Source organism: Thunnus thynnus, chromosome 6 (genome assembly GCF_963924715.1).
Source record: "Thunnus thynnus chromosome 6, fThuThy2.1, whole genome shotgun sequence".
NCBI classification, from domain to species: Eukaryota; Metazoa; Chordata; class Actinopteri; order Scombriformes; family Scombridae; genus Thunnus; species Thunnus thynnus.
In genome coordinates, this window is record NC_089522.1 from 17,385,610 (window position 1) to 17,412,069 (window position 26,460).

Sequence of the window (26,460 nt, forward strand, 5' to 3'; positions counted from 1 at the left end):
TGGCGATTTTGCACATAATTTTTAAAAAAAATCGACTTTTGTATAGCCTAAAATATGTTCTACAGAGCCTTAATTCTGCTAGTCACTATAAAAATTATTCACTCTGGTCTTAATATCTTAGTTCTTCATAAATAACTTAAAAAAAATAAGACATAAAGTTAAGCATGGCATTGGTAAATCATTTTGAAGAATCTGATTTTATTACGCTTTAGTTAAAATAAGCACAATATATTGGTATACTGTTATGACAAAGTTGTAATAATATGGGATGTTTATTGTTATGTTTACTAATAATACAATTACTAGTATTTTTCTCATTTATCTATCTGTCTGTCTATCTGTCTATCTATCTATCTATCTATCTATCTATCTATCTATCTATCTATCTATCTATCTATCTATCTGTCTGTCTGTCTGTCTGTCTGTCGCTTTAGCGACTCCAATATCCCTTTACTTCCCATATCTTATGATTACTGTGTCTCATGTGTGAAGCACGATAAAGATATTTTCGAATTGATTAGCTGATATGATTAATAGACAATGATAATAAGATTATCATTATGACGGGGCCTTTTTCATGTAAATAATAAAACTGAGTGATGGCTGAATTTCCCATTTAGCTGTATTGTGCATGCTGGCTCACTTACTGGGAAACTTGAATAGTTCAGAGCCATCGTTAATGTTATCAATAACAGCTGTGCTTTCCCTTCTATGACAAGTCAAAAAAAAATCGCTCTAATTAGATTTAGTCACAGGAAAATAGAGCAGCTTATTTACTCATAACCAAACACCGAGTCATACCGAGAGTTAATTATTTTGTTTTTTTCTTGCTAACATTTTTGTTTGTTTATTTGTGGTTTCCATCTCTTTGACAGCATGTCTGCTGCGGTCCTCCTTTACGCCGCTGGGGGGAGCCACAGTGCCAGGAATCTGCGCTCTCGGTAGCTCCCATCAACGCCCCTGAGCCGCCGGGACACAGTGACGGATTGGCAACAAACGAGGGTAATCTGACAAATGACTGAAATGATCTCTGAGGCGTAAAACCAAACGGCGTGCTCCTTGCAAGCTGCTGTGCTGTCATAGCGGAGGATCTCTCCGAAGACTGGCCGTGACTTTGCTCTGTCTCCTCCTCACAGCAAAACTTCGGTGCGCTTGTCAGTCAACTCTCTTAATGTTTCAAACTTCTGGGGAATGCGCTTCGCTCTTGAAGCCGAGGCTAGACGAGGAAGGTAGGATTGTGTACTTTACATAAATCATCTCCCATGCCGTGATTAATTGGATGTGTCTAAGAATAAACGTAGCTCAAGTTGCGTCAATCCGGGTGTGTGTTTACTGTAATTTATATGCGTGTGTGTGTATGTGTGTGTGTGTGGTTGTGCTTGTGTCAGACTCACGCACTCATCATGAGAACACGTTATGGCAGGGCACGAGATAATTACAGGCTGCTCGAACTGTTTGTGGACTGAGCAGAACAGAAGTCGCTGCCAACATACACACCTGCAAAGCAGTGCTGTGCCTGAGGCTCAAAAGACAGTCTTCATCGCCGTCTGTCTGTCAGTCACCCATCCCCTAACCGCCCCCTCCCTCACACACCTTGTTGACTGTGTGCTTTATGTGAACGATGCCAGTTAGGTGTGTGGCTAATGAGAGACTTTTGAGTTTATTCCAGGCTGAACCTCCCCGGTTTGTTTTAGATTAGCTTCCAGGACGGTTGATTAAGCTCAGGAAACCAAAGCAAATGAGCAAAGAATGCAGAAAAATTTCCAGTAGTGGACTGTGTGGAATTAGCCTCATGATCTGCAGCGGTTTTCTCTTCATCTGTGCAGGAAAATTGCAAAAGCCAGACCCGTATTTAAACTCGACTTAGTAAACATATACCATATACATATTTATATACTAACCTCACATGTCAAAAAAGCAAAAGCAAATGAAAACTGTGTTTTTTTCCTGTTTCCTGCACAGTATTTAGTGCCCAGCTTTCTCACAAGGGCAGTTTTATGTGCAGGGAAGGAGGCATGGAAAAGAAGACCTTTCCTTTTGAGCTCACAGATTTGCAGTAATTACAGAATCACTTCCATATGTGGCTCTCTGGCTGCCTTCTCGCTGCCCCCACCACCCCTCTCTTCCCCAGTGTTCTCTCTCTTTCCCTCTCCCCTCTTTCATTTGCATTCTTCCCTATTCCTCATTTTTTTCTGCTTTTATTTTTTTGGCTTCCTTTCATGCACTCGGAGCATTTTTTTTTGTAAAACCACAGCTTAAACAAAGTTTATGATAATCAAAACATCCTGGCATTTTTGGCAAAGTGCTGTGCTTTTTGGTGATTCAATTAGACCATGCTTGCCAAAAGAACAAAAAAAAAGTGTGTGTGCTTCAGTGAGAGAGGAGGGAGAGAGAGAAATGAGACATGGACGGCAGAAGGGAAATGTTGAAGAATACAGAAATATGAAAAATAGGAAAGAAAAAGAATGGGAGCTCAGAGAAGAATTCGAGAGGCAGGAACGGAGCGTGAAGGAGGGAGAGGTGGAACAGAAAAAGAGGCAGAGAGAGAGAGAGAGGGAGGGCTGGAGTAATGCTTTTTGACAGAGGTGGGTTCAAGATGGGTTCATGGTGACATCATGGCTGATTTTTGAGGAAAGTATAGACAGGAGAGCCGTTCACCTTTCATTGGACACACATGTTGGGGAATAGGCAGAGCACTCATGCGCTGGCACACACGCTGGTAGCTGTGTCGACAACCTCTGAATGCACCCCAAAAAATGCACAGAAAGCACACACACTCCCTTTTTGTATTTTCTCCTCCTCCTCTCACTCACTCTCTCTCTCTCTCTCTCTCCCTCTCTCTCTCTCTCTCTCTCTCTCCCTCTCTCTCTCCCTCTCTCTCTCTCTCTCTCTCTCTCCCCTTCTCTTTTTCCCTTAATGCAGTGAAAAAAAACTTTTGGCTCTTTCACTCTCTTCCAAGCTTTGTGCTCATTTGTTTTTGTTAGAGGAGTACATAGTGGTATATGCCCTTCGGTCCCTAACACATACATCTCTCCTTTGCCATGAGTAACTCATTTTCCTGTGAGTAGTATTCCTCTGAGTATGTTTTTACTTCAAGGCGGTTGGACTCTAAATGAGCGCAGTTTGCCAGGCGGGATGAATGAGCTCCTTCATTTCACAGGATGTGTGTTTAAGTCTGTAACCAAGAAAAGTGCAAGCAAGTGTATATTTGTATGTGTGTGTGTGTGTGTGTGTGTGTGTGTGTGTGTGTCCGCACAAACGACTCCTGAGCGGGGTGTGTGCGCTCGCCCTGCGTCCCCTGCCTGTCTCAGTGCGGCACCAAACTTCACATGACATCAATCTGAATGTGGGGAAATAGTGATCTCATTACAGGCATCTTGTTACTGATTAAAACCTGCCGCCACAGGCACCAGCACCCTGCGCCCCTTCTCACCTCCCCACCACCAATCCCATCACCTTCCCACCCCCCCCTTCTCCTTCTTCTTCTACAATCCATCCCTCGCTCCATCTCACCCCCTAGTTTTCTTCCCCTCCCCTCTTTCTATTTCACACCCCTTTCTCTCACATTCCCTGTACCAGCGGCCCTCTTTCCTCCCCCTCTCCCCTTCTCTCTTTAACCCCTCTGACCTCACTTCCTCCCTCTCTTGCTCCCTCCATCATCCCCCATTCCTTCTTTCCTCCTCTGCCTCTGCTCCTTTTCCTCTGCCAGCGAGCCCCGGGCCTCTACTCCGTTGCTCCGTGAATGCAAATACGTTGAATCTAAAGTGGAAACACACGACTGAGTACGATGTTTCTATGAATATTTCATATCTTCATAAACACACCCAGAGAAGCTGCAAAGCAACACACTGAACAATGCCTGTGTTTGCCGGATGACTTCCTGTGAGGAATTGCCTGTGTGCGTTTGACTTTTTGTCAGAGCACACACTGTGTTAGGATTGATGTCAGGGCAGCGCGTTATGATGTCACAGGCTGAAGTTAATGATACGAGTACGTTGGGGGGCCATAGGCCATGTTTCCAGTGGTGCCCGGAGAGAGAGATAGCACCCTGATCTATCTTCATTATCCCCCACTCTGCAGCCTCCCAGACACAATGATCATAAATCTCTGCCTGGAGCACACTTCACTGACACTGAAACACAAACACTAGTAACCTCTGACCCTCTCGCTGCTACTGCCTACACACACTCATCCATGCACACAGACGCAAACAGACACACACATATATTCGTAAGCGCGGACGTGCGCGCTGCAAGAACGCACACACATATGCAAAGCCTAAGCACACGTACACACACAACCACACACCCCTCCCCTTGCTCAAGCTCACTGTCATAATTTAATAAGGAGCACAGCATACACTGAGCGCTGACACACACACACACAACTATCTTCATGGTTTCAGTCAGCCTGATGAGTAGAAATTCACACTTAACACTTCACATCATCTTTATGGCTAACGCAGACTTAGTTCCACCGTGTCCTATGGCTGTATTTACCTTCTTGTTTCACATTACACAATTGCTGATTTAGTACTGCTATGTAAACAGTTAAGGGATTTCGATTAGCCTTAGCGGCCTCATAAGCAACACATAAATCAAATGTAAACGAGATAAGGATCAGCTGAAGGGCCCTTTTGCAGTATGGCTTAGATCTGTGCTTTCTGAATATAAGGTTTCTGCAAAAAGGCAACAGCGCCTCTTACTGCTTATCCATCCATTTACCCTGATTATGTACTGGCAAATCCACCTCAAAAAAATGTATGAGAGAACATTTCAGTAGGCTACCGCAGACCATGTGTGGCTGTAAAGATCGGAAGCGTGTAGGAATGACGAGAGCAAGGCTAGGTGGCACGGTTGTTTTGTTTTTTTTTACTTTATCCTGGAGACATATTAGGGTCAGTGTCTTTGAGGATATGATTTGTCAGTATCAGACCTGTTAGTATGATTTACAAACATATATATATGTATATCAAGTCTTTAGGTATCTGAGAATACTAAAAGAATAGTTCCACATGTTGCATTGGTTGGAGATTCTGCTTCAGACTGTGAGATTTAGGAGAGCGTGAAGTGATGCATGGCCAATATGCCTGAAGGGCATTGTTTTAAGTGAAGTTTTGGAAATAAGTAGTGCATGTATAAGTTGGTTATTTTGAAAAAGCTTGCTGCACTTGGTTAAGAATCGAGTTAGGCTAGATGTTTCTTATTTTAGAAGCATGCATGTGTTTACATTGACTTGTTGTTGTTTTTTTTCTTGACAAAAGGGAAGTTGACCTATGCTCTGCTGAAGGAAAAAGTGCCCGTTGAGGTGCCAGTTGAGGTGTGCCTTCTCCTCCCAGTTCTGAGGTTTGAGGTGCTCCTCATAACCAAAACAACTTGAGAAACATTACATTCAGAAAAACAGGGCACACGCCCAGAACCACAAACACATAAACACAGATCTGAAACACATGATCTCATATGGAGAGAGGGGCACGTTCAGGGGCACACCCAAATCTGTCGCTGCTGCCGCTGCTGCGCAACTCTGCCATCTCACACGGGACTTCCCTGCAGCTGATGTGCCACCACTAGTTTCACTTTAGGAACTGAAGTGATTTACATACAGAAACCTTCAGTTTCTCTGATTTTTGAAAAAAAAAAAAAAAATTTCCAACTGCATAACGTTTTGCAGGATGTTGACAGATGTGTATCCCAAAAAATGTTTGATTCCAGCTTTGAATGCCAAATTCTGGTTTTCATTTATCCTCAATAAGTGCAGAATATTTTAGACATTGTGTCAGCTTTCTTTGTGTACTTACCAAGAACCTACTTGTGTTCACTTCCTCATTTAGTTCCAAAAGGGTCACCGTACTTGCTTACAGTATCAGTATAGTGTTAATGGTAATAAATACTAGTGATTTATTAAGTCTGCTCTGGGAAAATTGTCACAGAAACATTGAAAGCAATAAAACATAGTGCCAAACACAAAATATGAGTTACACATAAACACCACATACAACACATGCCTGTACTGAGCAGACAGGCCCATTACAATCGTTCCATAAATTGATCACACTGGGAATAAATGACGAGGTGAAACTACTTCTTGGAGGAGGAAACCTATTGGCTCGCCATTAAAACAGCGTCTGTGTTAAATCAAAACATCATAAAGTGGATGATCTGTGTTGTTCAGGATACTATAACATCCTCTCCTATTGAACGGCATTTATTGATTAAACATGAATGAACTGAGATCACGACATGGCTCCGCATTTCGACTTTCACAAACAGTTTGTAGGTAAATCGACTCTTTAGCCAAGGAGATGAAGGAGAGAAAAAGAATTCACCCGAGAGACAAAGAAGGGAGAGAGAATTAAAAACAGAAACTTAAGCTCTCTGGGCCTATTTCTTCCCTCCAGGCATTTTGTGGCTTGTGAAAAAATGTGCTGTATATTTGAAGTGTTGGGTCACGTGACAAAGGAAGGCTTTATGAATCAGAGAGTATAATTATTTCTTATTGAGTGAGAGAGTGAGTGTGTGCCTGTGTTTGGGGAGTGAAAGAGTGATTTTAAGAGGTAGAGACTGAGAGAGAGGAGGAGGAGGAGGAGTGTGAGAGGGGGAGTGAGGGGGAGAGAGAGAGAGAGAGAGAGAGAGAGAGAGAGGCTCGCTGCTACTCTGTCTTTGCTGTCAGAAGGACTCTCTGATGAACGTACACACGTCTTTTCTCCTTTTTTCCCTGGCTAGCTCCGCTCATCAGACCCTCCCGTCAAGCAATTCATCTCTCCGTCTGCCTCACTGACACCGGAGCTGGTGAGTAAGTTACGCTTAAAAAAAAAAAAAGAAGTTTAGAATCAGTAACTTAAGTCATTGTTTGTCTTCCTTTTCCTCATTCTCCCTTTGTTAACAGAGAGAGAAAGAGAGAGGCTGCATTTTTTGGGAATGGGTCGACAGTTTTAATTGAAGACAGAGAGTGAGTGTGCAAGACACTTGAGAGCCTCTGAGACAATTAATCATCGCTTTACCGAAAGCCGACCAGATTTTCATGTGTAAACACTAAAACATCCCAACACACATGTTTGTTTGCATGCCGCGCTATAGTATGTCTGCTTCGTTACGTGTTATTAAAGTGAGAGTGACACTTGAGTTTATATGAAAACATAGTCGAGCATGTGTGTGTGCCTGTGTGCACATATGTGCTTATTAGTGAGTGTTTCAAGTGTTACCCAGCGCCTGTGGAGCTCTTTATTATTAGCATATGTGCGTGAGTTAGTGTGTACACGCTTGCATGTGTTTGATGTCTATGAGTGTGTATTCACCGGAGGAGTCACCAGTCCTTGACCTGTTTTTTTTTTTTTGTTTTTTTGTTTTTTTTTATAACCAACATATGAACACTTGGAAAAGAGAAGCATTGTTTTCCACCGTTTTAAACAGCAGAGGCTAATTCCTGTGGACTGAGGTGTGTCTGTAACTCTGCTCTTTTTAGTTTACATGGACGTTTATTCATTGTGTTCTCATAGTTAGCAGCTTGTCACTGAAGATTATTTATTGATGCTGGCATATGTGCTAGGTTAACAGGTTCCACTTGTTACAGCCATGTGTAACACAGTGCATTTAGTGCTGCATGATTTAGATATCAGATAAAGATCCAGCACCTGATGTCACAGCATGTTTTCACTTGTTTCATGTGTCCTTGTCCCCGCAGTGTAGCTTTGGTTTATTGCTTCAGCAGTGACTGGTCAGTAGGTAAACCGCCGCAGCTGGACTGCCTTTGCTTTGCACCTGCTGTCCACCGCTTATTTCCCCTGGTGGACCTGACATAAGTGTGAGGACTGAGTGATAGTTTGATTGAAGTGGAATGAAAAAACACCCACGTGGCCTAGTGAAAGGTGTCTGCTGAAGGCCGGTGATATCTGTGTCACCATCCTCTGTCATCTGGTGTATCTGTTTGACTCAGATACAGACTGTGACATCTGGAGTAGGAGAAAAAGGGAGCTCATCTCCAAGGCAGAGTAATATCACCGCGCTCTCCTCCTCCAGAGCACCACCCATGGTTCTTTTTTTTTTTTTTTTTTTCGAGGACAGGCTGTCCATACTGAGCAGCTTTACCTTCATGGTGTCCAGTCACAGCCTTGTGTTTGTCTTCTGTGACAGCTTGGAATCACTTATTATTTGTGCTTGTTGTTATAGACTCCAGATGGCTCATTAATATGTCATTACTCATGATTACTGTACTTGTGATCATAAGTGTGGTGTTTTTCAGCTTTATCTGACTCACCAAAAACATGATCCCATTCTTGTTGTTGGGAATATTCACACATTAAAGCTGTTATACTGTTATTGTCTATCAGTACAGATCAGCAATTAAATACTGGCAAGATGTACTGTATTTCCATGGAAATAACTACTTTGGAACAAAATCATAAAATATGAATTTCTCTTTTATTGAAACAGTGTGACTAATGGTAGTTTGTCAGTCATATGTACCTTGAAGTTAAGACATATCTGGCATGGATCAAAAGTGAATTAAAGAAGGAGAAACACCAATGATGATAATTAGTTTTTCCTTTGTTAAATTTATTAAAGTAAAACTATTAAAGCATTAAAACACCCAACACATAAAACTCAACGTTTGTACAGTGTGTTTTTAACATAATAACAACATCTGATGCACTATGTGATCATAATTTTCAGTTGTAGGTGAGAAGATGAGGTTTTGTGGAAACCACTGAAACTACAGTTGACACATAAAAGCTTCTGTATTGCAAAATCTGCCAACAGTCCTTCTTCGTGGCATGACTTTGAGCAGTAAATCTAGGAGTTGCTGATACCTGTCTTTTTCTGGAATTTCTATAGCAATTAAGGCCAAGTGGTAGGGAGGGGTTACACAGGTGGTTTTGGGGGATTTCAAGGAGCTTTCCGCCACCATACTATAATTAACAAGGAAACTATCTGCGCACCATTTCCTATGTCTATTTTTGCAGGTGTGCCGCTCTGATTGTGAGGATTTACATTTTCAGCCTGCCTCTGAGCCCTCATTAGAAGATCTTTTGGCACAACGTTAAACTTCCGTGAATGTGTGTTTTGCATTTTGTACTTGCATGTGTGTGTTTGGGCCTGCTCGTGTCTGAGTATTGCTTTGATACCTCGGGCGAAAATCAGTGGTGGTGGTGAAACCCATCCATTACGCATCTCTTTTATACAGAGAAAGGATTGTTTTCTCTCCGAGTTGAGGAAGAGAAACGCCTCCATAGCATACCTGTATTAATCCTCTCTTAGTAATTACAAAATGAGACGTGTTATTGCGCCATCTTTACCCTTCAAATCTGGAGTAGCCATCATACTCTTGCCTCATTGAACTTTCTTCGTGTTGCTTTATTTCCTGTCTCTCTGACCCTCCTCATTTCTCAAAACTTCTCTCATCGTCTGTCTTTGCCTTTTCCTGTTGTGGTGTGTTTTCTTGTTTTGCTGGACCCACTGCTGGAGTCTCCATGTTGAGTACTCCAAAGAGCTCTACCACATCATGGAAACAGCAAGCTGTCAGGATGACTTCATCATGTCACAAAGTGTTTTATGTCTGACTGTGAGTTCTCACTCTTTCCATACTCTTCTCCACCACTGCAAGTCAACACAGCCTGTTTTGTGACATTATGTTTAAACAAAAAAAAGAGAGAGTGAGAACAAAAAAAGAGATTAAGGGATTAATGTTCGATCATTTATAGGTAAAAAAAAAACAAGGATTGCATAATGACACTCCCTAGTGGAAATCCTGAAAAACAATACTTCTTTAACTGACAAATGATTACTCAGAGGTGCTACTTTGCGTTGTTGCTGTAAGCAAATACGTGTTTGTGTGATACCAAGAGCAGGCAGATGTCAAACAAGTTTGAGGTGAAGGAATGCAGGTTTGTTTGGAGACACTGGACTGTCTGTCACTGGGTGTCTGTCTCAGAGCCATTAGCCAGGCACTTGTTGAAAGGCTGGGAGCTGTCAGCTTTGCATCAGATAATAAAGTGTTAAGGATATTGTTTTCACAGCCAAAATGCTGCTGACGCCAAGATCAGATAACGCTCCTGTGATTCTGTTCTGAACATTTTAATTTGTCTGTGACAGTTCTGAGTACATAAACTGTTTTCTGATGGTAGTATATGGGCATATTAAGCAGCGATGACAACGCTAAATATTCATTTTGCTCCAAGCAGTTAGAAAGCCAGTCTGTCAACTCAGTGAGGACACATGGACTGTAAAATCATTGTTTTACTGATGTGGTAGTGTGACTTCACCCACGACCCAAAACTTAAACATAACCCTCTCTGCTTCAAACAATTTCCTTTACAAAGTTGCCGAACATAAATCACTTTCTGCTGTTGACAATTGGAAGACTGTGCCTCGAAGACATGCTCAGTTTTCTGTCAAAAAATGAACAGGAGTGGGCAAGTCAGAGGTGGAAAAAGAGTGAGAGGGCTCTGTGATTCTGCCAAGCTTTCCTGCCAGGATACATGGTACTGTTCATTTATCTTGAGGCTGTGAATTTACAATTCAGTCCTTCCAGTAAAAGTTTTGACTTGCTGCTCTCGCCCTGGCTGATTGACACATATTTTTATTTTACCTTGCAGAAAATTTCTTAAAATTGCACATTGTGGCCTTTTGGAGAGTTCAGGAAACCCAAAGAAAACCTGTGAACTCACGCAATCGCAGATGGCAGGAAAGTGTAAAACAAAAAGTAGTCTCCGCTTGAGTCAGAAAGCGAAGAGAAAAGCCGCAAAAATGCAACTTCAAAGGCAAATATCCAAATAAACACACAAATATAACTCAATATAACATTGCACACAATTACTGTAAAACATTTTTTTTTTTGTTCTTTTTCTTGACTGGAATAAGAAACATCCTCCAGTAAACAAACTGGAGCAGCCATGGCACCCAGAATCCTGCTCATATACGCCGAGTAATCACCTGTGGTTTCTTCTGCTGACTAAAAAAAACAGCTGCCTTTCTTGGTTGTGTGGTGCAGAACTTCCTGAGATGCCGTGATTTATTTGTTATGTTTGACTGCAGTTCTTATTGCCTGAGGGGCCTCGCTCCGTCACAACGGTTAAGGCACAATTGTTGTTTTGCTCACAGAGGATTTGATACCCTTTGTTTGACAGACATTCAATCTGTGGGAACTGCGCTCTCCCTCTCTCTCTCTCTCTTCTCTCTCTCTCTGTCTTTTTTTACTCTTGCTTGATTCTCCATTCTGCTCCGTCTTTTTGTCGAAATCCAAACTCTTCAGCAAACAAGAGAATCCTATTCTCTCTTAAGCGTGCCCCGTCTTGTGGCGCTGTCTCCAAATTGCCAGCTTGATTGATTTCATTTCATTTGCTACACGGCGTTTTGTCCTGATAAAATCAATGGGTTATCTCAAGTGTAACCAATGAGTCTGCTTTAACATGATGAACTACTGTGAGGTCTGACACTCCACTATTTACAGAAACAACCAAAGTAAATTTAAACCCGCTACAGTGCACGTCTTAGGCAATGATGGAAAGTCCCAGCAGCAGCCCTGAACCCACCCATAGCTGGCCCTGGTGCTCCTCGCCTGCCTGGCCGCCTGCTGCCTCCTGTGTGCCCCCCAGGCTCAGGGGAAGTGGGGAGGCCCTCTATGCCCATTTGGCCCTGGCTAACAGGGGATGAGGTCACTCCAAATTCCCCTTATCCCCTTATAGCCCCAGACGGGCTGGCGAAGTGAGCCTACCACAGGACCCAACATAAAACATAAATGGCTCTGTAAAAAGCTGCTGGGCTGATGTGACTCATTAAAAAACACTGGCGCCAACTCTTTTATTAATTCATTATTGTGTTTGGGGAGAGTAAAGTTACTGGGTTCTATTTTAAAAGGCTGTGTCTCTGTGCTCTTTAGTTCTTTCTTTCTTTGTTTGTCTCTTTCTTTCTATGGCATGTGAATGAATGTACAGTGGCATTGCGGTTTATTGTGCAACGGTGAGATTCCCCCGAGTGGGCTGCACATTTGTGGGCTACAATACTGGATTAGTATATTGATTAATATACAGTTGATTCTTCCTGTGGGAATACAAAAGTCACATGCATACAGTCATACTCTCTGCCATGAATCTTCCCCTCACATCTTCCTTTTTCTCTTTCTCCCTCTCTCTTCTCCAAGCACTCACAGACAGATCGTACTGCCTTTATGAGGCCTGCTTTGAGTTCATGAGGCAGATACCCAAACGGGCCAAACGCTGGCCAAGTACCGTACTCGTAACACACATGCATACATGCACATGCACATTATGAGCCTGTGTGTTGCTGGCAGTTTTGTTTTTCCAGTCTGTACCTCTTCTCCCATTAGGCCCACTGTGAAATCTTTAGTGATGTTTTTGTGTGTTAGCCACACAGTGGAACCGCCACACAGGGTCATGGTACAAGTTGTATAAGCAGTAGAGGGATGGAGATGAGGTGCGGGTGGGGGGGTGGTGGGGGGGGGGAGGTGGAGGAGAGGATTAGGTATAAGGACATGATTATAGAGAGGAGACGTGGGGTGGGTCAGAAAAGAGGGAAAAAATCAAAGGTAGTTTGGATGAGGAATAGACTGAAAAGGAGAAAGAAAGCAAGGAATAAGGAGAAGGAGAAGGAAAAAGAAAGATGGCAGCATGGCTGTGTTGGCAGGATGGGGGTGGGTGCCTATCGGCGGCTGCTCCTTCCTGAAACGTGGCCACCCGAGCCTGCCTGGGCCCTGGATGCACATGTGGAACAGTTTACTGTAATGGAACTCTAAATTAGTGGTGGTTTGAAGCTGCCTGCAGCAGTAGGGTGTAATTAACTGGCTCTGTTGAAAGAGAAAGAGCCAGAAAGAGAGGCAGGGAGGGAGCCAGAGCCCTGGAAAAGGCAAGGGGTGAGAGGTGTGTGTGTGTGTTAGTGGGTGCTCTCACACATGTGTGTGGAGTTTTTTTTTTTTTTCTTTTCTTTTTGAGTGCTTGATTGCATGTGTATGTGTCTCAGACAGTGTGGTGCATATGTGTGCGTCTTGGAAAGCTCTCCCTCTTTTTCCTGGGCACGGCGCCACCTCTTAGTGCCCCCCAGTGCCCAGACCCTGTCACTGTTCTTCTGCTGTGCGTTTTTCGCTCAGTTCAGCAGTTCACTGGTTCAGCCTCAGATCCCCCCCCCCCCTTCACTCATTTCTTTGTTTATACCGAATTCATTACCAAGATTTTTTCCCTGTCTTTTCTCCCGGATTCACAAGCCACAGCAGTTCCACATTCCTTGGCTCTGCTCTTTTTCAAAGCCACATTTAAAAAACAAGCTGATCACACCACCCACTCATAAAATCACGCTAGGGAAGTGAAAGGCAAAAAGAAAACATGAAAAAGAAAATGGGAGGCTTTACCAGGATTTTTTTCCCCCTGCTGTATTAACAGTCAACAGTGGGGCATAACTGCTGCCTTGTCCACACTTGAGCCTGACTTGTCTGTGCCTACTGTGTGGAGTCAAAGTGACGAGCGGGCTGCAGGAGGTTAGAGCCAAAATGACTCTGTGGGATGAGAGCCTGACCTCAAGAGAAGATAGTTGGAAGTGACAGCAGCAGTTAGCAATCAGTGGATCTCATTTTCCCTACCCTCTACCCCCACCGCCCCCCCCTTCCACCCACCACCCCCCCCCCTTCTTCGTGCTCTGGACCCCGTGTCTGGGCCTCTGGTCCTGGGGGAAAGAGGCAGAGAGGCAGGCTGCTGTGCTAGGCTGGCAGCAGGAACAGAGGAGCTCTTTATAGTAGAGTTCTGGTGATTTAAATCATATGGCATAGCCTGGAATCACTGTAGAAGTCTGGAAGCTCTTCAAAACTGCAGGAACAAGAGCTCTCTCTCTTTTTCTCTCTCTCTTTTTTTTCCCCTCCCTCCCTCCCTCCTGCTCTTCCCTGTTATAACTTTTTCCAAACTTCTTTCTTATTTTCTTTTCCCCTCGCCCAGTCCCAGTTTTTCTGGCTTTTCCTCTCACAGCTCACTCATTCTTTTTCTCTCACGTCTTTATCTGTTTTGGTTCTTGCTGTCCCGTCCTTCCTCACTTCCTCCTTCCTTCCCGTTCTCTCATACCTGTTGGTATTTTGCACATCCTTCTTGCATTATAACTGTGGATAAACTATTCTCCATCCCAGAGCGTAGATGGATCATGGTCTCAGAGTTGATGTGAGGTGAATCGTGTTTATGGAATCTAGAGAGGATCTGAACACAAACCACTGATTGTATCATCATGTCCATGCCAATCAGAAACACTTATCCTCATGTTTTATGTGGTGAATTTATTAGTGAGAAATAACAAATGTGTCTGCCTTATCTTCCCCAGAAAAGTGAACTGGATGACTCTTCTAAAGTGGAGTCTGGCGTTCCCTCAGTAAACCAGAGGTCCCGTCGTCACTCATCCATTCCCCAAACCCTGAGAGCCTTCGAAAGGACACGGATTTCGACTTTTCCGGGGATTTCCAGGTGTTGTGAGAGTGTTCCCTTCAGCCAGCGGCCTGCTGCGGACCCCTGGGTGCTCCGTCGTCATGGCTACCAACAGGGAACAGCAGGTGGGTCACATGACCGGCTTCCCACCTGCTGTCTACCCCTTCGCCTTCAACTCCATGAGAAGCCACTCCCCCTTCGACCTGCTGGCCAACAGCAGCCTGTTTGGGAGATTCGGTGCTGACCTGCCCAAGGAGATGGCTGCTCTCTGTAAGTCATTTCCATCACTGCGTGTGTTTGACTTTTCTTCCTTCTCATGTATCGTTTTCCATTTCAACCTTAACTACACATATATGGCTCATACCTTCATTTTAGTCAACTCACATGTAACATTTTAGGCGTCCACTGGAAAAAGGAAAATACAGCAATTTAAATTGCACTTCATTATGTGTAATTTTGTGGAAATGGAAAACTTTAGGGTCTGCTTGTGATATAGGACGAGTGGTAGAAAAAAAAAAATCCCAAAAGAAACCATGAGGGAAAAAGTCCACTTTCATCAATACAATGATTACTCTGCTCCTGTGGTTTCCTTATAGATGCTTGTAGATGGTGTGGTTGTGACCACAAACTCTGGCTCTGGGTTCGCTGGTGTGTGTGTGTGTGTGTTTGTGTGTGTGTGTGTGTGTATCTGGACCTCTCACAGAGCTTTTGTGAGGCAGGCAACCCACAAGTCTGCAATTAGAGACAAAACAACATTCTTCCAGTGTGAGGTGATGAGTGCTCCGAGCATCAACACATATCTGAAAAAGTGCAATAAATATTGGAAAATGAGCACTCTTGCAATTCAAACACGTAATAGAAAGAGCATAAAACACACCTTTTTTAATTGCACAGAAAGGTGAGCTGGAGGCAAGATTCAAACCACAACAGTACACTCCAGTTGTTTGAGAGTTGTAGTTTCAAATTCGAACACAGGGGGCACTGTTGTATTCTGAAGCGCCAGGATGGGATGATGTATGGAACACAGAGCACAAAGAGGAGATTGTTGGCAATCCAGAGTGTTTTTCTGTCATGGAAAAACTAGCCAGATTACACACGCGCTGCTGACATACATTGCTCATTGTTCAAAACACCTGCTTGTTTCAAAACGCTGCTTTTTAATCAACGTCAGGATTCTAGGTCAGGGAGAAAACCTCTGCTGCAGAAACTGCTGCTCAGGATGTTAGCATAAGATAGAGGAAGACAGAGATAGAGAGAGAGAGAGAAAAGAAGGGGCGCTTTCATTTAGGCTAGGGCATGAGGTAAAGGTAAGCAGGAGTTATTTGAAATCTTATCTGGGTGCAGTGCTAAAGGGGCGGCAGGTGGTGGTGGGTGGTAGGTGGTGGAGGGGCTATAATGGGTGTGGGTGGCAACAGCTGAGTGCAGAGCCCCCCTGCCTGTGTATGCAGTCCCCCTCTCTCCCCCACCACAGCATGCCTGAGCACCTCTCCAGCCTTTCAGCCGTCAATCACTACCTCAACCCCCCCCCCCCCCCCCCCCGCCCCTCCTCGCCGCCGCTGCCCACCTAATCCTCAAGGTATTTTCACAGAAGCAGAGAGAGAGAGAGAGAAAGAGAGAGAGAGAGGGAGAGAGAGAGAGCACCTGGGGGTAATGTCCTAGTGTGGTGGAATCCAAGAACACACCCTACTAGGAAAACACACAGATACACACATGCAAACACACCACCAGAGACACCCTTCCCACTCTCTCTATTTCTCACACTGCGCACAGAACACTTCTTTCATCTAAAAACTAGAAACATACCCCTGACGCAGAATGAAATCCCACAGCACTGACAGATGGGATTCTTTCTGGTTTTTACACTGGCATGAGTTAAAACAAAAACAAGTATCAAAGCACAAACAGACACAGGCAACCACATGCACTGTAGCTTCATACATGACTGCTTGTACTGACACATCCACGCTGGCACTAGTATCGTTCACAAGGGTTAAAGGAGCATAGTTATTTGGCTTAAGCTCTGCGACGGAGCTTAAACAAGGCCGGGGTCAAAGTTTAAGTCGGGATCATAGTGACAATTAGCTTCAATTCAAGATTTATGGGTTGAGAAAAATTTTTGGTGTACCTTTATATTGGCTAATATCAGCTTTACAGATGATCCAGTATTACTTACAGTGAATATTAGGGTTGATGTTATTATGAATTTGTTTCTAGGAGACTCAAATCAGCAACGGATCTCTGTATTTTTTTTAAGAAACAGTGCAGAGCATAAGTAATGCCCTCAAAGTTTTTGTTTTGTTCAACCAATAGCCCATATCTCAAAGATATTCAGTGTAAAATGATATAAGCACAGTTAATCTGAGAATCTGGAACTAGCGAATGTTTGGCATTTTTGTTTAATAAATGAAGAATAATCAATTATCAAAATAATTGTTGATTCATTTTCTCTTAACCTCTTTTGCACTGCATTTGAGTTAAAGCTCTTACAAAAACACATCTTAGTATCAGTTTTAGTATTGGCCCCTGGATGAAAAACTCTCAGCTGTTGGTATCGGCTTTTAAAACATCCTATTGGTGCATCCTGTGACAAGGAATGTTACAAGTCATTTTACTGACAGCAGTCTCATTCCCTGCTCTCTTAAACGTTAGCAGGGAAGACAAAAGGCCTCAGTTTGGACATTCCCCAGGCCCTGTTTTTCTTCTCCTTCTACTTCTTCTCCAGGAGTTGGCTTAACAGGCCAGCTCATTGTTGTCAGGGCTGTCTGTAGGCCAGACTGAGAAAATACCTTCCACATAAAGGGAGTAGTACTGCAGATATTTCTGTGTGTGTTTGTGTGTGTAATAAATAGTACTGCATTCTTCCCCAGCTTCATTGCTTCTTGCGTAATTGCAAGTCAGAAAGGTAGCCCGGGTGACACCTACCTTTGTTGGGTGTGCATGCTGTGCCGACAGGTTAGAGCACCTCCCAGAGCGGCGCTCTGTTTTGGCACCACAGTGTCTTTGGAAATACCTGTTTTGCACGGAGGTGGGAAGAGACAGGAGAGGGGAGGGATGGCGTAGGCAGACTGTGTTTGCACATGTAGAGATAGTAAGCTTTTCTTCGCTCTTAATGCATATACTGTATGGAGGAAGTAGGAAACCTTAAAGCTACTGTTTAATGTACATTCAAGTCATGTGAGAATGAGACTCACTGAGCGTGTGGGTGTGCTGCAAGACTCCCATCCTTTCCACCCATATCTTTATAAATGCGCAAAGGCGTTCATCCATGTCAGGGCCTGACGGCTCTCTGTGCAGTGTGTAGCAGAGGCCGTTATCAGTTGATCCCTGTCATTATAGGAGCCCTTCAAACAAACAGTTGGAAGCCCATTAAGGCCACTTACTATGTGATAACATCGCCACTGAGCCCTGAAACACCTCTCTAAGCTTTCACCAATCAGGGCCGGAGCCCTGGCCTCAAAGCCAGCCACAGGGATGTTTTGAAAAGCTGGTAGGTCATTTCCTTCAGCCCACACGGCTCGGACCAAATTCTGAAGTCCTTTGCTTGGCTCAGATTTTCCATTCAGACCATAATTTCTAGCTTTATGTTGAGTGACGCAAACAGAAAACTCATGAAGGGCTCAGCTGTGAGAGTGTGAGCTGCATCACAGTGGGATGAAATTAAAAGCATTGTATTAATAGAAAGGAATGAATAGCTTGTTGAAACTTGTGTAAAAGCTGCCTGAGTCTGCTCAATTGTGCCTCAAGTGGAGACAAAGTGAACAGTTGAGCTGTTTATGTAAAGTGTGTGTTGGGTATGGATTTATACACCACACACGAATGCACACACACATTAGCATATTGGCTGCCAAGCATATATGCATCCACACTCAGGCACAAACACACACACACACACACACACACACACACACACACACAGACTATTAAGTCAGGCAGACTGTGAAAAGGACCAAAATGTTCCAACCAAAAAAATATCCTCATGCAGAGTGACATAATTAAAAACACTCATTGCATTCTTACACACACACACACACACACACACACACACACACACACACACATAAGGAGGTCATGTTGGCTTAGGGAGCTCGGGGAGTTGCGTAAAGGAGCCATTTTGGTGGGAAATGTGGTATGAGAGGGAATGTAAAAAGCGAACATTTAAATGGAGGAGAGGGACAGCAGGGAAGGATGTCGACTAGCAGAGTTGAAGCCTTCTCCACTGGAGGGGAAGCAGAGCACAAACTGCACATTGTACCGCTTTATTTATTTTCATAAAGGCTGAAGTGCTGGGTTTCAGCCCAGCCTTGATGGAGTTGGGTACGCGGTTGACGGTTAGATTTGTCTGGGTGCATATGTGTGTGCTTATGTGGGTTTATATATATTTGAGAGGAGCAAGGGAGAGAGACGAAAGAGACAGTGAGCTGTGTATGGATATGAAAACGATAAGCTCGGCTCTGCTGCCACTCACTTCTTTGTAGCCAGAAACTTCCCTAAAGACACAGGGAGACAAAACTCCCATCTCCAGTTTTTCTTCTCCTCCTGCATGCTCTTTAGAGTCTTTACAAACTGTGATGTCACCTGTCCACCTACCTTTTGAAACTGTGAAAGGCCCTAGGAGACCCGAGTGTTGACTTTTCTGTTTGCTCTCGAGAACAAAGCCAATCCATCCCTGACCGCCGTCAATCTTTGTGGCATTTACTGATCTCTTTTAGATTTATTGGTGGGAAAGAGCAATGGTCTGAGACTGCAGTGAAAACATTACAAATGAAAATTTCAAAGAACAACTTCAAGATTAGTAGATTAATAGAAAACTCTTAGGATTGCAGACAACGCATGCAGTTGAAGGTAGATAGTTTAGTTCATGACAGATGTGGTCATCACATACGGTTGATAAGAGTGAAATTCGCAATGCTAGGACTGGACCATTTGTGTGTACTTGTGTGTGTGATGACAGCATGTGCGCAGTGCTGTTTGGCTGTGTCCTTGATCTATCAGTGAGAGTGGAGCCTCCTTGACTTTAATAAACAGCTCTGCATCGTCTGACATCCATGCTTTCATCTCCCTAGGAGACCGCTAGCCTCAAGATGACAACTCTACTAGACACTCCACTCCTTTTTGGAAATCGATTCCCTCTCACATTGCTCTTTTTAAAATTTTTGTAACCAGTGCAGGAAATGATTCAACAAATAGAGTGGAAAATGGACAGAAAGGTTCACTTTGTTCTTCCAGACAATTTAGGCACCCAATGAAGGAGGGTTTTTTTTTTTTTTTGGTGAATTTGATAGTGAGTGGAATATCTGCTCCTCCGATGATATCCACCTAAACCCTGTTGGCTTACGCACTCTCGAGTTCCCCTCGCTCTCTCCTCTCTCCTTTCTTTCTCTGTCCTCAGCCTTCACCTTGGATTTCCTCTTGTTATCCCTCTCTGCAAGTTGGAGCCAATTGCCCTAAGTGCTGGAAATTTGCTGAAACTTTGTGTTTGTGTATTAGTGTGTGTGCATGCTTGTGTGTGCCTGCATGCTTGCGTGTGTGGAAAGTCAGCAAAGGTTTCTGGTAAGGGAGAGGCCACAGAGTGTGCTACAGTTCTGACATGATGACAGATGAAGATAAAGAGGCTACTATTAAAAATGGGAGGGGTCTGTTTTCAGATGGGCCTTTGTGGGCACGTGCAAGACCAAGAGCGTGCAATGGCGAGAAAGGAGGGATGGGCTCTCAGAAGGCGTGGGAGGGCACCCAGGCACAGGGCGGACCTATGAGAACAAGACAGGGGGTTTGTGTTTTTGGCCAAGCAACTAAAAGATCTTTTTCTTTTTTTTTCCCACAAAACACAAGTAGCAAAATGTCATGACAGTACAGATAGAGGGAGAGAAAAAGAAAAAGACAGAGAGCGAAAAAAAACTTTGCTGAAAGATGGCCAAGACTGATAGCGTTCTGAAAAGTAGCACTGTGTTAGGCCTTCGGTGAGACCGGCCTGTGAACAGAGGTGAACATGGCCGCCGCTGAGAAGCGGCCTCTCTCATAACTCATGCCTCACTTTCCCCACGTCGCTCCTCAGTGACACATCAGGTATCTCCCAGAGATATATTGTGAGAGAGTGAGGTAGATGAGTGGATAAGATTACATGTCTTGTCAGAGCTGAACATGTGTAAAACCTGCGGCTGGTGGAGCAGTTGATGGATGTGATGAGAAAGAACGCTAGGATTGTACTCTGTGTTTTCACTGACGAACATAACAACACACCGTCATTTAAGATTTTGCTTTTTTTTTCCATTTTTTTTGTGACTTTGTAAATGAAAAGGACAGAAAATGGTTTTGGGTGCGAGGATCTTGTTTGTCAGCTCCTTCCTTCAGTTATTTTGCAAAAAAAAAAAACCAACCTGTTGAGAATTTGTGTGTGTGTGTGTGTGTGTGTGTGTGTGTAACCTGAATCTGGCTGGAGTGGGAGGGCGCTCTGGACTGGTGTTCAGTGTCTCTATCATCACCGGCAATCTGTTTCAGCACGTCCACACACTGCACACATGCTCACATCAGCAATGGAAAACCACTACATTCCTTTCAAAATCACCATGCTGCGTTTAGCACATAGGCATCTAAAAACAAGCTGTCTTTATTGCCTCACACACCACTGCGTTGTTGACTGCTTGGCTGGAACCTGAACGACTGTATACAGAGGAAGTGGCAACAATGTGTTGTATACGTCTTATCTGTAATCGGCATCAGAGTGTCAGACAGTAGTAAAGCCTGATTTTCCTGGGTTCCAGCCCACGTGGAGCTACAAGCAGACTAGGTCAAGCTGACTACGCTTCCTTGTCTACTGTACCGTTGATATGAAATCTTATCACAAGAGAAAATTTAAAATATTTTGAATGTATGTCAAATTCTCGTGTATTCATTGCATATAGACATGACTGAAAACAGCAGTCGCGCAAAATGACCAGTGAGTTGGCAGCCGCTGAAAATGAAACATTTCCAAAACCAGAAACAAAAGCAGAGAACTTTGTCAACTAAAACAAATCATGCAGTCAGGAAAAAATGGCCATAGGGAACTTGATGAAATGGGGTGAGTATTTGCAGAAACAGAGGGGAAAAAAAAAAAAAGAATTAAGGAGAGCGATGGAGAGACTTGTGAGCCAAAGAGTGAGGGAGAGAAAGAGGGAGGGCAGGATAAGTTTGGGGGGAAAGTTAGTGGCCCAGTGGGGGTTTCTTCTAGAGTTCAACCTCTCTGGCCAGGGAAGGAAGGGGAGGAGGGAGGGGAGGGGAGGGGAGGGGAGAGGGGGGGGGACCGGCCTGGGTCAGCAGCAGTATGGAGTATGTGTAGATTAGATGTCTAAACTCACTCCGCAAAACCCTCTGAAACTCTGGAAGACTCACAGCTCACAGTGCTATGTGCCAATAAGCGGAGAACCTGGGGTTAGCGGTCTGAATTATAGTCTCAAACACAGTAAAAAGAAATGTCAAAACCAGGAGAGAGTCAGATAGGTCCATAAATCTCCAAAAAACAAAAGAGCTTCCAGTGTGAGCACATGATATTATAAATGGATTGTGTTGTGGCTCGCCGGTCCAGAGAGCAGCCCTGGCAAACAACACTGATGTTACATAGAACATTTGAACACCAGGGGATTAGCCAGTCTTAGTTTCCAGGATGCTGTATGAAACTAGGAAAAAAAAAAAAAAAAAAAAAAAAAAAAAAAAGACAGGAAGGAGACGAAAGACGAGTGTGAGAAGAATGCGTGTTGATCATAAAAATGTGACTCGGGGCAGTGATGATTTAATCCGAAATGTATCCAGATGAAGCCTTTTTTTTTTTTTTTTAAATTATTGTGTAAATGGGTGGAGAGGTAGAAAGAGAAAGAAAGAGACATTTTCACAACAAAGTGTTAGCAGGGGAATCTTTGATAGATAACAGTTTATCTTGCCTCACTGCTCCGCTCTTTATATTGTAAAGCTTCCTCTTTATGACCTGACGGCTGTACGAAGAACCACATAAGAAAAACTACTGATGTTTACCGTTTGATGCAACAGAAGAGTTGTTAAATGTGTTTGTGTGTACGTGTGTGTGAGAGTGAGTGCGTGCGCAAGAAGTATCAGCCCACATGTGTGTGTACAACTGCACGTGATTGTGCCAGCTTACGAAAATAAACAAGAGCTCTCTCAACTAAAGGGAAAGCTTTTAAACCAATAAACATTTTAATCGAAATCATTCAAAATAGCCCGAAACGTGAAAGCACGGTTTCTTTCAAGAGACAGGAAAAAGACTGAAGTGTTAGACAGAAGAGGAGGGAGGGAGGGAGGGAGGGCACTGTGTGTTTATGGAGAGCCTAGCCAGCAGCACAGATTGACAGGAAATGGTGTCTTTTTTGCCTGCTGGGCTGTACCACTTGTACTGGTCTGACAGGGGGAGATGAATGTGCAGAGCGCATAGACTAAAGCCATTCTATTATCATATATCTCCCATTGTATCAGGCTGTTTGCTTTAGCCCAGCCAGAGTCTATCCGTCTGGTGAGCAACAGTTAGGACTAGTGACAAGCTTTTTTATTGACCGTAGACCACCTATTGATTTCCTTTTGATTTATTTTCACCGGGAGGGAGCTGCTGTGTTTTTAAATTCAATTGTTTTTAGCAGTACACAAAACAGATTGCGTTAAAGAAGGTTAAATGTGTAATCCTGAGCCTCAGTGATGCATCCTAGAGACGGTTCAGGTGACACCATACATCAAAACTAATTACTTCATCACATCTGCCACCTACCCCTCGCATCTCTGTGTACGTCTCTGTAAAGGTTGCTCAGAGATAAATCACAAACAAGGTCAAGTGAACCTGTGAGAAGTGTGTCCAGCGCATGGTGTGTTTGTGTATTGGGGGGCATTTGTCTGTGCAAATGCACCGAGGGGATTGAGCAAGGCAGCCCTCATTCATCACTGTTAAAGCACTTCCAGAGGGAGAGACAGAGAGAACTGCCCATCCTCTGTTCCCTCAAACAGACAGAGAGAGGAGGGAGGGATTTACCCTGGCATCTGGTTTCTGGGTTCAACCACAGCACAATGTTCTTTCTCTCTCTCCGCTCTCTCTCCGCTCTCTCTTTGGCTCTCTTTCTCACACACACATACACACCGAGCCAGTGGCTGGACTTTAATATGGTTATGATTAGAGACGGGGGCTCAGAGAAGGGAGGGGAGGGGGCTCATATTTACTGCAGGGGAATTGGGGGAGGTGCGATGTAAAGACAGACAGAGACAGGGACCAGATCTGAATGGGACACGAGGGGAGGAGGAGGGGGGTGTGTTTGTTTGCGTTTGGGGCTGAAATATGAAACACAAAAGCAGCTTGGACAAAAAAAAAAACAAAAAAAAAAGTAAGAGAAGAATGGGAATAAAGTTTTGTCCTCTAACTAGATCAGTTCTTCCTCTAGTGCAGGCTCTGCTGGCCGGCCCCCTCTCCTCCCTCTCCCTCCCTCCCTCCTTCCCTTCTCCCCCCCCTCCCCTCCCTCCCTCTGGGTCCCTCTCTCTATCCCTCCCTCTCTGGCATTCTCCCTCTCTCTCTCCACCCCCTCTCAGAGCGTCACGCCGAGGCAGTTGGTTCGCTCCGCCGTGTCTGGGTCTCAGCGAGAGCTGTGAGAGGCTGTTATTTAGGTCTGTTACAGCAGACAGGGAGCAGCTCATCCAAGGGCAGGGGGAGAGTAGAGAGTCAGGAGTCACGCTCAGCTCAGCTCAGCTCAGCTCAGCTCTGCTCTGCTCAGCTCAGCCAGGCAGGAACCAGAACTGCATTCCAGCTGAGAGGGAAAGAGGGAAACATCCAGCATCGGCAGGAAAAGGCAGCAGGGAGAGTGACAGCGAGAGATAAGTGAAGGGAAGGGAAGGTAGCAGATCCTGCTAGCTGTTGCTGCTGTTTGTTGTTGTCACTGTTTCAGCGAGTGACGTGAGCGGTGGAAGCAGGGCAGGACGCAGGCAGGACTGAGGGCTCGTAGTGATTTTTGCTGAGGGAGGGGGGGTGCCATGTTCGACTGTATGGAGGCTCTGGGAATGGGCCCCCGTCAGCTTTATGATGTCACCAGCCGTGGTGCGTGCATGCTGCGGAAGGCGAGCCCCTTCTTTGCGGGGCTGGACCCCTTCGCTTGGACAGGCAGTGCCAGCGTTCAGTGTAAGTGGCATCCTGCTTGGATTTCTTGTATGACACAATCATGTCTCTCTCTTTCACTCTTGTCTCTCTGTTTCTCTCTCACTCACTCACTCTCTCTCACACACACACACACACACACACACACACACACACACACACACACACACACTCACTCACTCCCTAGCTCTCTCATTGCTGACTTGTTTACCCCTCAGGGCTCGGCCAAGGGGGCTGCTGTCAGGGGCTACAGAGCAGCACAGGAAAGGACTGGGACAGACAGTCTCCTCTCCTCTCCTCTCCCCTCCTTCCCACCCCCCTCACAGCCCTCAGCCAGTTTCAGTTGCTCAGCCATCTGAAAGAAACTCTCTGCTATGATATGATATGCACTGTGTGTCCATGTTTGTGTGTGCTTGCCTGTGTGTGTGTGTGTGTGTGTGTGTGTGTGTGTGCTTGCCTGTGTGTGTGTGTGTGTGTGTGTGTGTGTGTGTGTGTGTGTGTCTCCCCATGTTTAACTTGCGAGTTTGAGCCCATGGAGTCAAGTTTCAGTGACAATGTGAGCCACCTGAGGTTTGACCTTGCCAGGTGCTGTATACTAAAAACAAAACTATGAGTGTGCACAGATGAAAGAGGAAAAAGGGTTGTTGAGTGACAGGAAGAGGAAACCCTGACACTTTGGATACACCTTGTTTAGTTTATCTTCGATTCACAATGTGGGTTTGACAGTAGAAGATTTGTTTCTGATGAATTTCCCATGAAAGGTTAATGACAAACGTAGCCTGTTTAATATTACAGATGTTGATCAAAGTTTGGTGTTGCCTGCTCGCAGTCCTCTTAGGTCGGAGGTTTGTTTACGCTTCTGGATACTAGATGGATAATGATATTCCTCTCGAGCCAAACAGCCATGAATTAATAAAAAGATGAATTATTTAATGGATAAATGGAGGAATAAATTAGAAATGTGGAATGCATACACAGTCTTAAGAAAGCCAGGGGATATTCTGCCCAGCTTTTTTTTCTCTCTCTCTCTCTCTCTCTCTCTCTCTCTGTTTTGTTGTTTTCCTTTGTCAGCTTCTCATTTTTCCTCTCCCTCCTTCCTCCTCTGACTTGAGACAACGCTCCGACTCTTAACAACAGGCCTGTCTCTGGACAGACAAAACTGGGGTCCATTTCCATACACTTCCAGGGGGCCGCTGCTGCTGTGAGAGAGCGTGTGAGAGTGGAAAAGGAGTGGGGGTGTGTATGCGTGGTATGGTGGGAGAAGTGTAGAGGGAGCCAAGCCAGATATGACAGTGGAAAAAACAATCATGAATACAAGAAAAGATGGAGCAGTTGGATAAACAGCTTAACTGTGTTCTTGGGTTTTGGGAGCTTTTTGAATTTGGTTCTGATAATTTTTTTTTTTTTTTTTTTGGTGTTTTCCTGTTTGTTCATTCTCCTGCTTTTTGTTCCTTTTTACTGCCTCTCGGGGGGAGTCATCTGTCTTCATTAATCGTGAAGACACCAGCATTTCAGTGGCTGTCATGCACACTGGCTGAGCTTTAATGAAGACAGATGCCCTGTCAGTAGAGGCCAAGCCAGGGGGGACTCCAGCCAGCCCAGCCTGCTCTGCTTAGCTAGGGGAGTCCTGATGATAACAAGATGAGATTTGTTTATTTAATCAATCAAGCCTCTATGGCCTCTCCTTTTAACCCATTCACACACATGCGCACATTTAAAAATTAGGCCTCCAGTTTCCAGAAGTACATTTTTCTTTTGGGTCTTTGTTCCAGAAAAATCAAAGAGAAAAGTCCTGAGAAGCTGCCCCGAGGGTAAAGGAGTTGAGTCTAGCAGAGCAGAGCAAAGTGGAGGCTGCTGTGGTGTACTGTTTCAAGCCCTCTGTGCCCAATAACCTTTGTAAACAAGGCTGTCCTATCCCCACACAAGGAGCCATAATGCGTCT

The 26,460-nt window shown here is 44.4% G+C and overlaps 1 protein-coding gene across 5 annotated transcripts in view; it reads left to right on the top strand.

Moving 5' to 3' along the window:
* The window catches only part of rarga (retinoic acid receptor gamma a), a 56,576-nt gene that overhangs the window by 12,538 nt on the left and 17,578 nt on the right, over window positions 1-26,460 (top strand). Inside the window, exons 3-6 of one of the 5 annotated variants that reach the window (XM_067592253.1) lie at window positions 876-1,002; window positions 1,137-1,229; window positions 6,723-6,788; window positions 14,307-14,677. In XM_067592253.1, the coding sequence (XP_067448354.1) occupies window positions 14,509-14,677 (169 nt within the window). In that variant the 5' untranslated portion in view covers window positions 876-1,002; window positions 1,137-1,229; window positions 6,723-6,788; window positions 14,307-14,508. Of the gene's footprint in view, window positions 1-875; window positions 1,230-6,722; window positions 6,789-14,306; window positions 14,678-23,980; window positions 24,543-26,460 lie in introns of those variants that run through there. The other 4 variants (XM_067592255.1, XM_067592254.1, XM_067592256.1 and 1 more) reach the window with 4 other exon arrangements.